Here is a 16,529-nt window from a genome sequence, read left to right on the forward strand (position 1 = left end):
CATCAGCAACATGAAAAAAAAGACGTCTAGGGCTGGGGGTAAACTCCTTGTGATAAGCTCTGATATGAAAACCACTGTTCAAGGGCAGAAGGTGGTTATCTTGATCTTAAAGAACCTAAGCCAGTTCACCTTCCTTTCCACCCAATATGCCTTCAAACTGTTTTCATGCTACAGGCTTCAAGGCCACCTCCATTACTTGGCCTACAGTAAGTAGCATTAGATGCTGTATTAGCTACTTGTCCAGTAGGACGCACTCTACTACACCTATCTATTGTGTGAATTGGAACTCTTCAGACATAGAAGAGTTCTTCTAGCTCTTCTAAGAAGAAGGCAACAGCTTCTTAGGTACTCTATGTACAACCTTTCAATGGGAATTAAACCCTCAGGAGTTGAACCCTTGAGATGTTGTATGTATAGTACACAGGGGTATTTTAGTGGTCATGTGATGCCTCCTACTGGTCAGTAGTTAATATAGCACGTTGGTCTTTCCAATGCTAATATCCTGTGGAACAACCCCCCCACACACCCTCTACCCATCCTTACCAGGATTACAACCCTCCACCTCACTCTTCCCTACCTCAACTAACACTCTCCGTGCAGCTATTCCTTAGTTCTGAGAGGGTGCCAGACAATCACACTACAGTTGCTAGGCAACTGAAGGATGTTTTTTTCATCGGACTCCCTGGGTTACTTCACACTTTAGGAAGAAATTGTGGCAGAAGGAGACAGCCTAGTAAACATAAAGCACGAAAAGGAGACCCAGTTCCTCAAACTTAACCAGAAATTATGCAAATCAAGATTCCGCACCTTCCTTCTTTACACCCTTGACGGCTGAAAAAAAAACTCAGTTTTAATCAAAATAAACACAACTCATAATATTGCCTGCTGTTGGACTTTTCTTGCAATCTGGGAAGATATCGCTTGCCTCCCACTGCTGGCCAGACCGGTAACGAAATGGAATCAGAGCCTTAAAAAAACTCAAGGGGGCAATCAATGCTGGGACTTGGTTGAGAAAAAAAAATAAAAGCCTTTTAAATGAGGCATGTTGCTCATTAGGGAAGAGGCAGGGAAGCACCCGAGATTATTAAATACTGAGCAGAAACCAGCATGAAGAAAAGGAAGTAGTGGCAGGTGGTTATTTAAGCTCTTCTCCATAAACTGAAGTATTGGGCAGCTTCTAGATGGAATTCTGGAAAAAAATGAGCTTAGTAACCATTAAATGTCTTCCTATTTCACAGCCCTGAACTTTACTGCTGGGAGAAAAAAAAATCATGAGTGGATAATATTTACTGCCCCATCCAGTTTGAGAAACATCAAAGCCTCTCCCAAACAATCTCCTTGGCCACTTACAACATCTCGGTCAATCTTGGCTGCCATCATTTCAGCTGTTTCTTCATGCTCATGGTATTGCTTTGGTTTCTCACCTAAAGAAACAAGGAGATGAAGTGAAACTTCCTCAGGGGAGAGACACAGTGGCTGGGATTGACCCCACCAATTTTATTGAAAAATGTAGCATCCATATTTGCACAATGTACTAAGATTTGAGTGGCTTTTCTCTGAATGAAATAAGAAAGTCTGTACCATTCAACAGACAGCAAATGATGCGTGATTTGGAAGGTATTTTTCTTCACTGGTGTTGTGATTTTCAGCTTCTTCCAACTCAACATCCCACTCAATGGATATCATGGAATTTTTAGTCCTTGCATATTTCAAGGCCATTACTTTGGCAAAATTTTAGCCACCAATGCCAAGTGTAAAAAATGTGATGACTGTGGCTTAGGGTTTTGCGAGAACCTACGCGATTGGATATGCCTATCATTCAATCTATCATGTGAACTGGAAAATATACTAATTCAGTAATGAATGAATCTGGCCTATGAAAGCTGAAATAAACCATCAATGGTTACATATTTGGAAAATGTAAATGGGATTGGAAGAAGAGAGCAGGGTCTAGTGCCCCACCCAAAATGCATACCCAGTATTTAAAGAACTATCATAATAGAAGCCCTTGGCCCTATTATACAGATATCTCAGATATTGGGGGAATACAGAAAGCATCTTACATAAGGACCTTGTAGTCATTTTGAGAATATAACAGTCTCCTATTGTCAATATGGTCATAATGTGCACTGAAGATGGTGTTTGATTTTGTTGTACGAGGTGCAATGACAATAAAGTAAACTAAACTAATACAGAAATACACACTCAGCTTGCTAAAGCTACAAAGCATAATTTTGCTAATATTCTTGCAAAGAAATCCACACATTTAAACATGAATTGGAGCGATGCTCCCATTATTTTTGCTAGAAATCCATTTTTAATCTCCTTATTTATGTCATCCAAATACGATGCTTGCAGAGAAGACTTTTGTGTCAGGTTTTCTCTAGCCTTGATGCCTAAGACGGTTGAAATGGAGACACCTGGAGAGGAATGTAGACTTTCTGTGCTGTAAAGTGTGGGATCCACCACAAGGGGCTGAGATTTGGGAAACAATATTTGGCCAAAATCCAGCCAAGCTCTAAGGAATGCATGGTGATTGTATTCACATGATATACTGAACCACGAAATATCCAACAATTATCTGAATCTTTCTGTATGGTTAAGTTTATGATTTAATAAAATGTGCAATCCCATAAAATAGGTGCCTTAAGAATAGATATCATGACTGGTGCTATTCAGGAGTGAAAGGCTAATTAGAAATAATTTCTAAATCAAATAAGAGCACACTTGAAATGCTTGATGATGCACAATCAAAATTTGTCAAATTTTAGGCCTAAAAAGCTAGCGTTGGAAATGCTATGTCAGTAAATATTTGTTGTTTATTTTTTTTCCTGTCAACTGCTGATTTTACATTTTTAAACTTGCCCTGGTTACCATTTATGGCACTTTGACTTGTTCTTACACCTTATTTTATGCTCAAACATTGTAAAAAAAACTTGGCATGGCTTCTTAATCTTAATGTTAATTGCTGTCTTTGTCCATACCTGATTTGACTACAAGCTTGCTTGTTCAACAGTCTTGTCATACTCAAGACTCTAGACACCATGGAGTGACCTCCCAGATGTGGGTCAAAATATTTCTTTAAAAAGCAAACTAAAACAATTGTTGAAACATGAGCTAAATGAGAGTAGAATACCTTCAATTTATTCTGCTAGGATACTTACTGTATGAGAACAAATCACATTGCCCTAAGGCTGTGATGGAGAACCTATGGCACATAAGCCACAGGTGGCATGCAAAGACATTTGTGCCGACACGTGAGCCGCAGGCAAATTTACCTCATTACACATGTGCCTGTTTGAGGCCTTTTGAGGCCCGTTTCAGCCCGTTTGAGGCCTTTTTCGGCCTTCCAGAGTCTTGAGGACAGCTTCTGCAGCCTTTGCAGGCTGAAAAATAAGCCCATTTCATCACTTCCTGTAATGTCGGAAGTGGCGAAACGGGCCTATTTTTCAGCCTGCAAAGGCTGCAGAAGCTGTCCTCAAGCCTCTGGGAGGCCAAAAAAGGCCTCAAACAGGCCGAAAATCAGCTGGGAGGTGTAGTGCAGGTAAGGGGGCGGCGGCAGGGGAATTACACATGTATGTGCAGGGGGCATTGCCTTCTGGGTGTTGGCATGTGAATACGCGAGTGCGAGCACACAATTTTTGGCACAGGAGCCCAAAAAGGTTAGCCACCCTAAGGCAAGGCTCCATAATGTCCAGAGCAGAACACCTAGAGTCTTTGAATCACATCTCAAAGTTTCAGCAACACTCACAATCTCCCTGTTCAGCTGCCCACGCAGACCAAGCTGCCACCCGGCTCCGGACATCCACTTGTGTAACAGTCCCTGGGGGGACAGGAGCTGGTGCTCTGGGAGGTGGAGGAATGGCACTCTCAGCTCTGGAAATCATCCTAGATAGGGGAAAAATAATGATAGAACACTGAAAACATCAAGAAAACAAGATCTCCTCTTTCAGTTGCTTGTTATTGGCCAATCTGTATTGACATGACTCTGTCATGGCATGTAGCCATAGTGATCAATTGTCAGTCTGTCCATCCGTTCATCGTCTGTCTGTTCATCCATCCACCTTTTGGTGAAGCTGAGTTTTGGCAATAGCACTTAGGCTTACAGTGGTTTATATCCTTCTCTGGTTGGTTTACAATGTCAGCATATTGCCCCCAACAATCTGGACCCTCATTTTACCAAACTCAGAAGAATGGAAGGCTGAGTCAACCTTGAGCCCCGTCAGGATTGAACTCCAGGCCGTGGGCAGAGTTTGCCTGCAAAACTGCATTTTATTGCACCGTCAGATTTTTATATCCTTCCATTGTAGAACTACCTTCTATTTAGAACAGAATCGCGTAAAAACACAGAACCCGCTTAACTGGATTTGACTAGGTGTCAAGAGTTGGTGTCAATTCTTTGTGACTACATAAACCATTTTTCTCTGAGATGGGCACAACCAGTAGAAGGAAAATAAAGAAAAATGTTTACCTTTCTCTTGACTATTTTAAATATAGAGGTTTTCCTGCCCTCTTATGCTAGAACAGGGGTGTCAAACTTCAAATGCATCATGTGCTGGCCACGCCCACGCTGGGTTTAGCGAAGGGGAAAAAGGTGGTGATGTGTTGCATGACGCCACCATGACGAGGCGAGTTTGACACCCTGGTGCTAGAGGTATTAGTTACTGAAGTTCAGATTTCAATAACAGATGAGCAAAGCAGAGGGTGCACAAAATGTCAGCAGTGGAATTTCGAATCGTTGGTTTTAATCGTTGGTTTTAAAGACCTCATGGCCAAAATAGAGAAAATATTGTACACAGCATTTGAAAAAAGCCCAAGGAAGGACAATGCTGAAAACGTGCTGGTTTATTAACCCAAGTGGAAACTGGACCAAAATGTTCTATTGCACTCTTTAACATTACAAGAACTGTTCTTTCTAGGCATTTCAGTGGATAACCATTTTCTCCTCTGCAATAACACAAGCTGTATAGAATTGGAAACAAGGCCATTTACGACTACCTTGTTTCGCCGGATTGAGTAGTTTTTTTTTTACTTTTGTTTTACTTTGGCAGAAAAAGAGAGGGAGAGGCACTGAATAACTTTGTAAACTTCTGGGTTCTCCCCAGTGTGTTTCTTAATTAGTTACTTTTTGGATCTACTAGAATACAACAAGAACCATCATGAATCAGACCAAAAAATCTGTTCATTTCAGCATTCTGTTTGTACCGTGACCAGCCAGGCACCAGTAGGAAACTGACACGCAACGCCTGAGGACAATACATTCTTCTATTGAAGTTGTTAGCAAGAGGAATGAAAGAGCTACAGCTTCTGTTATTGGAGGTTTTACATACAGTGGAATTGTATGAAGCTCTGAAGAGATGCCAGGTTTTGATGAAACTTTGGATCAAACGCTACTCAAAGCTGCTTCAGCACTGGCCGAAAGGCTCCCATGCTGAGTTGCTTCAGCAAATGCTCAGCATCTTCAGTGTACCCAACTGTGTTGCTTTGGCACACATTACTATGTGCAGTCCCAAAGCTTATGTGCAGCTTTGGAAGCACTTCAGCTAATGCACCGGGGAAGAGAGCTGAAGCCAGCCTTCTTCTCCCACAGCACAGATCTGAAATAATGTGAGGCCACCTGATTTCCTTTGTTGAGATAAATGGGACAATCTCTTTGCTTCATCAGTGAATCATGTTCCCTTCACAGCCCAAATCACTTCATCAAAGTGAATCCATTTCGCTTTGCACAGGCCAAATATATTGCCTGCATGACCAGTTTCTTAATGCACGCCCTACCAGAAACACTACGAAAGATTTGCAAGGCAAGGCTTTGGTTTTACCTGAGTGTTTCAAGTCTCTGCTTTGGTTTCCCTCCTTTGCTATCGCTGATTGCGCTTTCGATGTCTTCATGGATAAAGTTGGCCTGAACAGAAGCAGAAGCAATTAATTTGATGCACTGCTGAACGCTTGAGCAAGCGATCTATTGAACGCACCGAGGCTTTATAGGTAGAGTTGCCACCATATCTTATAGCTGCAAATTCCGTAACATTCACTTTCCACTTGTACTCAATATAAATCGTAAGGATACAAGGGACAAAATTACAGTCCTACAGTCAAAAGTGGGAGGGGATGGGCAATAAGGAGTGATGAGAAGATTAATAGTAATAGTACAATAGACTTTGTAAATAGTTGGACAGTGTTGAGGGAATCATTGTTTAGTGGAGTGATGTGTACCTTATGATTCTTTACTCTTGACAAATGTATATTTTCTTTTATGTACACAGAGCATTTGCACCAAGACAAATTCCTTGTGTGTCCAATCACACTTGGCCAATAAAGAATTCTATTCTATTCTATTCTATTCTATTCTATTCTATTCTATTCTATTCTATTCTATTCTATTCTATTCTATTCTATTCTATTCTCTTTATCTGTCCAGAAACAGTGGCCAATCAACTTCATTAGATGATTTGGGAATTTAAATAACACGAGATGCAGCAAAGACCTTCCTTTTCATATTTTAGACACCTAGATGATGGACACTCTAATTTTATTTTTCTATCCATGTTGAGTTAATAGTTATAGTGGAATCATATGGCTTGTAACAGAACGTAGCAATAAAACATCCAGCATGCGGCCAGGTGTGATTCCAATTCAAAAGAACATAGTCAAATGATGAAAAAGATCTGTCTAAAACCTTGGGGATCAAATCAGGGCAAACAATAATAAGCTGCTAAATGGATTCATGTTATCTGTCTATGCTAGCTAATTGGAAGGAATGTGCTAGGTGTCTTAAAATATGGAGATACAAGGAAGCCTTATTGAAGCTAGCCAACAGCCTCCTTCCCCAGAAACCTGTGTCATACAGTGTCCATATTAATGCATTCAACAAAGAGGAACATGACTATCTTCTTCCACTATGGTTGTTTAGAAACTGGTGCTTAAACAAGCTTTCCATATTTCCAGCACAACACGCAAACATTAAAAAAAGAGTATAACCTTGAATCACAAGGTTCTCTGTGAATTCACCCAGGCTTCCTATGAGGTTGCTTTGTTATTTTAAATCAGGAAGTGATGCATTCCAAGTACAGGCAGTCCTTAATTTATGACCACAGTGGAGCCCAGAATAATGTAATAAGTCATAGCGGTTTAAGCCGAGACATCACGTGATTTGGTCTGATTTTTGGGGGGGGGGGTGTGCACTTTGCAGTGATCATTCAGTGAATGCCATGATCATCAAGCAAACACCATGGTTGTAAATAAAATCCATTTTATCCGACAGGCATTTCTTTTTTTCCAGGAACTGGAAATAAGTGCCAGAAATTGGCCAAAAAAAACCCCTTCAAAAATCACGATCATATGGACATGGGACAATGCGCGCGTCTGCAAAGGTGAGCTGGTTACTAAGCCCCCAACATTTGACCCTGAGGCCATGTGGGTGTATGTGGGCATGCAGCCATAAGTTCAACATCGAGGCAGCTTTTGGGTGGGTCAGTTGTAACTTTGAATGATCGCTAAAAGACTGGTCGTAAGTGGAGAACTAGCTGCATGTTCTGCTGCCAAATGGTCAGTAATCTAATATAGCAGAAGAGGTCCTTCTCCTGTCGGACTCTCAGGCTATGGAATCCTCTCCTGAAGGACGTACACCGGTACTTGTAGACCAGGGGTGTCAAAGTTGATTTCATTGAGGGCCGCATCACCGTTGTGTTTGACCTTTGGGGGGGCAGAGTGGGTGTGGCCAGCTCGATGTCACTGTCGAGGGCGCCTGTGGCAGCCTGAGTGCGCTGGCTGAGTGGCAACCAGCGAAAACAGGCTCCAGAGCTCCATTTCTGGCTGTGATGGCCTCCTGCAACCCTATGCCAGCAAGAATGGAGCTCGGGAGGGCCGCATGCTTGGGAGGGTTGCAGGAGGCTGTCAGAGCCAGAAACGGAGCTTGGGGCCCTGTTTTTGCTGGCAGAGGCACTGAGGGCCGGTTCCTCACTGTTTCCAGGGTGGCCCCACAAGCCAGATCTAAGCATCCCGTGGGCCAAATCTGGCCCACAGGCCTTGAGTTTGACACCCCTGTTCTAGACTTACGACCATTCATTTAGTGATCACAGTGCTGAAAAAAATGTGACTTATGACCTGTCTTTGCACTTACAACACTTGCAGCATCCCTTGGGTTCCTACAATCAAAATTTGGGTGCTTGGAAACTGGCATGTATTTATCATGCCTGTAGGGTCCTGGGGTCCTTTGCGGCCTGTTTCATTGGAGGACTCCTTAGTCCTTCCATTGTGTTTGTGAAAGAGGCAGAATAACTTTATTTTCCATGCCTTTCTCCCACCCCAAAACACATGCTTTTATATATTTCAAGCACATCTCCTTTTCCGGTTTTTTGTTCTGAAGTAAAAGACTCCACTACAGGTAGTCCTTGACTTACAAACACAATGGAGCCCAAAACTGATGTAGCTAAGTGAAATGTTTATTAAGTGAGTTTTGTCTCCTTTTGTGACCTTTCTTGTTAAATGAATTGTGTGTCTCAAAGTCGGCTATCTGTCAGGATTCTGGCAATTATATCATGAGTCTCGAGCCAAACTTCCAAAACTTCAAAAAGATTTATTGGGAGTTAACATGTCTGGCACTGCCTGGGTGTAGCCGACTCTGAGACACATAATTTATTAATAATTCATATACCCCCACCCCCTGGGTGTATCATAATTCATATTCTCTAATGAGACACATCCATAGCCAAGAGTCATCAATCATGTTCTTCAGTTACATATTTACACAGCAGAAACTTCAGTCACCTAGTTACTATCTTTGAAAAACTATTTCTGGAATGTACTTTCGATTTCCAATCTGCAGCGCTGCTCTTTCAAACTCCTTTCCCTCCTCCCTTTCTGTTGGCAACTCTAAAAAGACCATAGAAATAGTTGATGAGTTGACATTATTTACGATTGTTAAGTTAGCCAGATGGTTAAGTGAATTTGCCTTCCCCGTTGACTTTACTTGTCAGAAGTTTGCAAAATTGAATCACATGATTTTGGGACACTGCAACAGTCATAAAAATGAACTAGTTGCCAAACATCTAAATTTTGATCATATGGCCAAGTGGATACTGCAGTGGTCATAAGTACGAAAAATGGTCATAAGTCACTTTTTTTCAGTGCCGTAACTTTGAACAGTCACTAAATGAACTGTTGTAAGTCAAGGCCTATCTGTACTGAAAGTTCCCTAATCATTTTGGCTGCTCCTCTTTTTAGATACTCTTTTCACTACTGTAAAAATAGCCATAGCACTTAGATTTATATACTGCTTTATAGTGCTTCACAGCCCTCTCTAAGCGGTTTACAGAGTCAGCCCATTGCCCCCCCAACAATTTTGGGTCCTCATTTTACCCACCTCAGAAGAATGGAAGCCTGAGTCAACCTTGAACCTGGTGAGATTCGAACTGTCAAATTGCAGTCAGCCGGCAGTCAGCAGAAGTAGCCTGCAGTACTGCACTCTGACCACTACGCTGCCGTTGCTCAAAAATCCTTTGGGAAGTGTAGCCTTACCACAGATTTATATAAAAGCATTAGAGGTGTTGTTTTCAATCAACATTCTAATGATTTCCTCCACAGAATTTGCCTTGTTTACATTTGTGGCACACTTTGCCAAGGTTTCCATCCTGAGTCCCAGACCCTTTTCTGCTCAGTCACATTACTGTGATTCATTATCTTTTATTTCAATATCAAAAGGGCCTTCTGGGAAAGCCAATTGCTGACCAAGCTTTTAAGGAATTCCTCCACATTCGTTTGGCAGGGATCCACTTGCTTCTAAATATCTGCTTATTTAATATTTGTGTTTCTTTAGAGAGCTCAATTATACTCCAAAGTGCCACTCATTGCTCCAATTCATTTATACACTAAGTGTCACTGGGGGATTATTATGCAGAGAAATCCATAATATTTATGGATATTGGTTGGCAGGAAGTCAAGTACCGTTCAGGGTCATTGGCTATAAGCAACAGCATAGGCATTTGTATTTCCAAATAAATGCAGAATAACTATTCTTTTTTTAAAAAAAAAAAAATAAGAATTTGAATATTAAGTCTGTTTAGGAGCTGAAATTATTACATTGCCCACTACGTCTTTAGCACCTCAGCAAGCAAGTCATGTTCTAAAAACCAAATCTATATATATCATTATATTCTGTCTGGAGAAGAAAACCACTAAAATAGGTCTCTGATTCCAGCATCTTTTATCGATTCCCTACTGTTGTTCAATCATCATTTTATTTATGTGTCAGTGAGCCATTGTAAGTATTCTCAGAATAGCTTTTCTCAAAGCCTTCCTGAAGTGTCACAGAGCAAGCTGATTTAAGGTAATTTAATGCTATGAAAATCACATTACTTATATAAGAATATTCATAAATGCTGCTATCAGTTTCCTTCACATGCAATTACTGTGGAAGATTAGTGGTGATTATTTAGAATAGGAGAGGAGAGGACAGAACAGGACAGAACAGAATTGAACAGAACAGAATTGGAAGGGACCTTGGAGGTCTTCTAGGCCAACTCCCTACTTAGGCAAAAAACCCTCTACCCATGATGGTGAACCTATGGCACGCATGCTAGAAGTGGCACGTAGAGTCATTTCTGCTGGCACGCAAGCCGTCGCCCAGAACTGATTCACTGTGCATGTGTGCACGCCTCCTGCCAGCCGTCAGGTATCTGCCGCGCATGCGTGGGGGGGGTGGAGGGAGCACGGGAGATGCACGTGTGTTGAGGTATTCCCCGTTAGGAGAATGAATGCACTCAGGGAAACATAGTGAGAATGGTGATGAATAACACACAACCAGCACACAGATACACTGAATAGTAAAATGTAAGTTTTACTTCCAGTAAACGGGTAAACAAAGTCCAACAAACAGTCCAAATCATACACGGTTAAAGCAGTTAGTATTCCAAACAATCAGTCCAGGGATAATCCAAGAACGAATTCCTTTTCTTTACTAGTATCATAAACAAAGTTCAGTAAACAGAGTTTGTGAACAGTTGCAAGACTCACAGCAATTCAAGCAGAATGACGTTCAGGCAAAAGGAAACAGGAAATGCAAAAAAAACCAAACCAGGTTTCTGGCTCCATCTTATGGCAGTTAGAGGAACCTCGGCCAATCACAATTACAGCATTCTCTTAAAGATACAACAGTATTAAATGAGTATCCTGGTTTATATATTGCCAACCCAACTGTTAGGTGACTATCATTCTTAACAACATGCATGTGCAGGGGGGCGGGGGTGGGCGGTTGCATGCGCATGCATGCACTTTCAGCACACAATGATGAAAAGGTTAGCCATCACTGCCCTATACCATTTCAGACAAATGGTTATCCGATCTTCTTAAAAACTTTTAAGTATTTTTAGTTAGGATTAGTTAGTTTATTTATTTATTTAAAACTTATTTACCACTCATCTTATGGCTCAAGTGATTCCGAGCAGCTTCCGTCAGGACAAATAGCATATAACAACGATTGTAAACGTAAAAGTGAATTAAAATTACAAAAATGACAACAAGCTAAAAAAAAAAAGCAAGCAGGGGTTTGGAGGAAAGAGGTGGGATGCATCCTCAATTAGTGCCTCCTCTCTTAGTGTATCAACCACCTCCACACAGCACCTTCTCTTTCAAGACGCCGTGCCACCTGGTACCTGAACTGAGGAAGCTCCTTGGATGAGAAGTGAAACATTTTCAAAGGAAAAAAAAACAACAATAAAGAAAGTCCAGTTAACCTTTGGAAAAAAGCCCCTTTGGGACAATCATGACCTGGATGATTGAGAATCTACATAGATAGGTTTAAAAGACTTTCCTGAAGACTAAAAGAGAGGGGGTGGATCATACCTTCTGTGGTAAGAAGGGGTGCCCAATTCCCAGGTGTACAGAAGGGGTGCCCAATTCCCAGGTCATGACCCACTACCAGATCACGGCTGATTTGGAAGTGGGCCATGCAAGTGGTGAGCCAGCACACATGCACGCAGCTTGACTCACATAGGTGGCAGGCTGGCAAACACTTAGGTGCACATTCATATCAGCCCATCGATTTTGTCAAACGATTATAAGATTACAGGTATAAGTATAGACATAGTTATGAATACATGAAATGGATACATATAAGAAAAATAAAAGAAACAATAGGACAGGGACAGTAGGTAGGTTGGTGCGCTTATACACGCCCCCTAAAGATCTCTTAGGAAAGGGGTGAGGTCAATAGTAGGCAGTCTAAGGTTAAAGTTTTTGGGGTTTGGGGAAGAAACCACAGAGTCAGGTAGAGTTTTCCAGACATTGACCACTCTGTTGCTGAAGTCGTATTTCCTGCAGTCAAGTTTGGTGCAGTTTACCTTGAGTTTGTATCTATTGTGTGCCAATAGATACCAACAGAATACCAACCGAACAGAAAATTTGTATCTCAGGGTTGAAAGGAGGAATCCTTGCTGATCTCTGAGAGTTGCTTATTTGCAGATATTATTTTATCCAACTAGGTAGCATCATCAGTGCTTGGCATTGGTTAAAGTAGACCTGATGGGTCTTGTTCAGAACCAAGGGATGAACAAGATCTTGTTCAGTTCTTAAGTCTGAATGGCATATTTAAACTTTTCCATAGCCTACCATCCTCCTAGTGCCGTGATGGCGAACCTATGGAACATGTGCTACAGGTGGCACGCAGAGCCATTTGTGTGGGCACACGAGCCCCAGCCAAACTTACCTGCACTGCGCATGTATGCGCCTCCCAGCTGATTTTCGGCCAATTTGAGGTCATTTTCGCCCTTTTTCAGCCTCGGGAAAAACAGGCTGAAAAACAGACCTTCCGGAAATAGCGGAAGTGCCGAAATGGGCCGGTTTTCAGCCTCCCAAGGCTCCAGAGGCTTCCCTCAAGCCTCTGGGAGGGCCTCAAACGGGCTGAAAATTAGCTGGGAGGTGTGTGCATGCGCAGTGCAGATAAAGGGGCAGGCAGGAGTGTTGTGCACACATGCACAGGGGGGCGCGCATTGCATTGTGGGTGCTGGTACGCTCGGGCTATCGTGCACACACGCGCTTTCAGCACACCACAACAAAAAAGATTCGCCATCACTGTCCTAGTGCATTGATGCTACAGCTGCTAGAATTTTCTGTTAACTCAGAATTTAAGATCCAACAGATGTAGAAGACGATAGATTGAAGACAGCGGGGTAAGGTTATGGAACAAGCAAGGTTATGGAATAAGCAAGCAAATTTTTAAAAGCCTAATATATTCTAACTCCCTGTGTTCAACGGCAGTATTTTGCGTTACCTTGACTTCATCACACTGGAAAAGATGGAGGTCTGCTTTGCTTTGCGATGGCTCTTTGCACACCAGAGCAAGGATGGAGTCATAGTTGCATGAATTCATCACAGCCTGGCAATGCTGTATTGTGTTCAAGGGAAAGTTCTCAAGCTCATTCTGAAAGGTAAATGGGAGGAAGAAGTGGGAGATACAAAATTCTTCAACATGGTTCAAATCCTTTCTCTCATCTTCCCAATATATTCCCAAATATACTACTGTGTTACTCCAACAATACGCCCTCCCCCAATAGGAAGTCCCAGCATGTTTTATAGGCATGAAATGAAATTAAGCCCCTCCCCCCAAATTAAGGCCTATATTAAACATGCAAAATGGGGAGGAATGGTGGGGGGGGGTTGCCGTTAGGAAGTACTTTTGTTGCATACCCGGATATGGTGCTGCCTGTGTTGACCTCGGCGTTGGTGGGGCACTTCGTATCGGGAGACCTTCCGCCACTGTTGCTTTACCTTCTCCCTATGCTCCCGCAGTGTTTAGAACAATGTCGCGGCATTTGGCGCAGCCATGCGGCGTTTGGCACAGCCACGCGTGGCCAGCCAGGGCTCCTCCCTGCAACCGGAGCCCAGTGGAGACACTCGACTTCAGGCGCTCCTGTCACCGCCTTCCTGGGCATCGTTCGAAGGCAAAGCCCATTCTTTTAAAAATGACACCCTACTACCTGTACAACAACCCCACGTGGGGAGGCAAATCTCCCGCAGGATCGGCCCACCCCGGGAGAAGCACCCAGCTGCCATCCCTGCCTGGCCGGGCGGAGTGCGAAGAGCTTTGCCTGGGGTGCCCAGAGCAGCTGACAGATGGGATCTCCTGCCCGGCGGCGGAGCTCTCACCAAGGCAAGCACCTCCCCACTGGGCCCTCTGCTCATCCCGCCAGGGCCACGCCGGAGCCGGGTGGGTTGGGCAGAGCCAAGAAAGCGAGCTGCAGGTGCGCGCCCGCCTGCCAAGCGAAAGAGCCCGGCCGACTCGAGCTTGGCTTCCCAAGTCCTTCCAGCTCGAACCTAAAGGGGCCACCGGAAGAGGCTGCCCGAGGCAGTGATAGCGCCCACTCGTCTGCGCACAGGGAGGCGAGGTAACAGCAGCGCTGCTTCCTTGGCCGGCGGGTCCGGTGGAGAGAGCCCGAAGCCGCCCATCCTTTCCACCCCTCTCCCAGCCAGTCTCCAAACGTGCCGGCAGCTCCAAACACTGCAGCGGCACGGGCATCGGGCAGAGGCGCTCACTCAGCGGGGCTCAGCTCGGAGGAGGATATGGCGCGGGCTGTCGCCTTGCCTCCCTGTCCACGAATGGGTGGGCGCTATCACTGCCTCAGGCGGCCTCTCCCAGTGGCCCCTTTGAGGTCGGGCTGGAGGGACGTGGGAAGGAAGCCAAGCTCGGGTCGGGCCGGCTCTTTCTCTTGGCAGGTGGGCGCGCACCCACGGCTCACTTTCCCGGCTCTGCCCAGCCCACCTGGCTCTGGTGTGGCCCTGGTGGGATGAACAGAGGGCCTGGCGGGGAGGCGCTCGCTGCCTTGACGAGAGCTCTGCCGCCGGGCAGGAGGGCCCCCATCAGCTGCGCTGGCCGCCCCAGGTGAAGCTCTTCACACTCTGCCCAGCGCCAGGCAGGGATGGTGGCTGGGCGCTTCTCCCGGGGTGGGCCGATCCTGCGCTGCGGCCCCGGGAGATTAGCCTCCCCACGTGGGGTTGGGCTGCCCTCTCGGGCAGGGGAGGCTTTGTCGTAGTAGGGCGTCGTTTTTAAAAGAATGGGCTTTGCCTTTGAACGATGCCCGGGAAGGCGGCGACAGGAGCGGCTGAAGCCGAGTATCTCTGCCGGGCTCCGGTTGCAGGGAGGAGACCTGGCCGGCCCCGCGTGGCTGCGGCAAATGCTACGGCATTGCTCTAAACGCCATGGCAACACGGGGATAAGGGAAAGCAACGGTGGTGGAAGGTCTCCTGATACAAAGTGCCCCACCAACACTGTCAACATCCAAGCCGTCGCCACCCACCCGCCCGAGGATGCAAGGGGGGGGGAGAGAAATTAAGTCACCCCCAAAAAGACGGCCTAGCCGTTTTTTCGGGGGTCAAAAAAAAATAAGGCCCGGTCTTATTTTATGAGAAACATGGTATTGACTCAAGATATGACAACAGGAAACAAAGTGAGGAAAAATAATATAAAACTAGAGGAGGCCAGGAAGATGGATTCTCTGATTTCCACCCCTATTATTTTTCATGGTATTCCATGAATGAGAATTAGCTTTTGAACATTTTTTCAAAGGAGAAAACAACAGTGAAATTCTCACTGCTGGATAATTTCTTCTGCCCTGGCAAAATTGAGAGAAATTGTCCATAAGTCCAACTTTTCGGCTCACTAATTGGTTGGATAATTGTCATCAGTTAATGTGTGCCCGGCTCTCATCAAAACTCTGAAAATGTTTTCCATTTCCTCTACACCAGGGGTGTCAAACTCAATTTCACTGAAGGCCACATCAGGGTTGTGTTTGATCTCAGGGGGGAGGGATGGGCGTGGCTGGGATGGGCGTGGCCAGGGTGGGCATGGTCAGCTCAACACAGGCATGATATTCCCCTCTGAAAAAAAAATCGGGGCCGGCCAAAAGAGACCCCCCTACCGCGCGCCAAGAAATCGCTGCCCAGCTCCCTTTTCCTGCCACTCAGCGGGCTCCGCTCGCACCGCCCGCCCGCCTGGGCTCCGCTCGCACTGCCCGCCCGCCTGGGCTCCGCTCGCACCACCCGCCCGGGCTCTGCTCAGGTATCCGGCTGGGGCTGTCAAGAGTTGCTACCGCTGGCGCGGCTCCGCGCGGCTCCAGTCCCGCGTTGCCTCGGAAAGGGAAAGGCAAAACCAGGAGCCGCTGCTGCCGTTGCAAAGCACCGCCGCGGCTCTTCCTTTTTGCCTTTCCCTTCCTGAGGCAACGCGGGACTGAGCCACGCAGAGCCGCGCCAGCGGTAGCAACTCCTGACTCGGGGCCTCCGAGGGGAGGGGAAGGAGGAAAAGAAGGGGGAAGGGGGGGCGATTCCCAAAAAAATCGGAATTCCGATTTTAATCGGAAGAATATCTGTCAACGTCACTCGTGTCGGGGCACCTACTCTATTTTTGCTGGCAGAGGCACTGCTGGTCCTTCACTGATTCCTGGTTGGCCAGATCTAAGCATCCCATGGGCCAGATCCGGCCTGTGGACTTTGAGCCTGACACTCCTGCTGTCATGCCCCTGTCGGAGTCTGAATCCGAGGAG

At 45.2% G+C, this 16,529-nt stretch overlaps 1 protein-coding gene across 4 annotated transcripts in view; it reads right to left on the minus strand.

Annotated features, from left to right (window-relative positions):
* EPS8 (EGFR pathway substrate 8, signaling adaptor) overlaps positions 1–16,529 on the minus strand; it is a 177,438-nt gene that overhangs the window by 51,784 nt on the left and 109,125 nt on the right. For all 4 annotated transcript variants that reach the window (XM_026678647.2, XM_026678645.2, XM_087968686.1 and 1 more), the window contains exons 6-9: positions 13,265–13,414; positions 5,820–5,902; positions 3,752–3,888; positions 1,351–1,424 (exon numbers count right to left, since the gene is read on the minus strand). In XM_026678647.2, coding sequence (XP_026534432.1) covers positions 1,351–1,424; positions 3,752–3,888; positions 5,820–5,902; positions 13,265–13,414 — 444 coding nt within the window. The remainder of the gene's footprint in view (positions 1–1,350; positions 1,425–3,751; positions 3,889–5,819; positions 5,903–13,264; positions 13,415–16,529) is intronic.

Source organism: Notechis scutatus, chromosome 6 (genome assembly GCF_049901735.1).
Source record: "Notechis scutatus isolate UNSWTSFEM ecotype Mainland chromosome 6, rNotScu1.2, whole genome shotgun sequence".
In the NCBI taxonomy this organism is placed as follows: Eukaryota; Metazoa; Chordata; class Lepidosauria; order Squamata; family Elapidae; genus Notechis; species Notechis scutatus.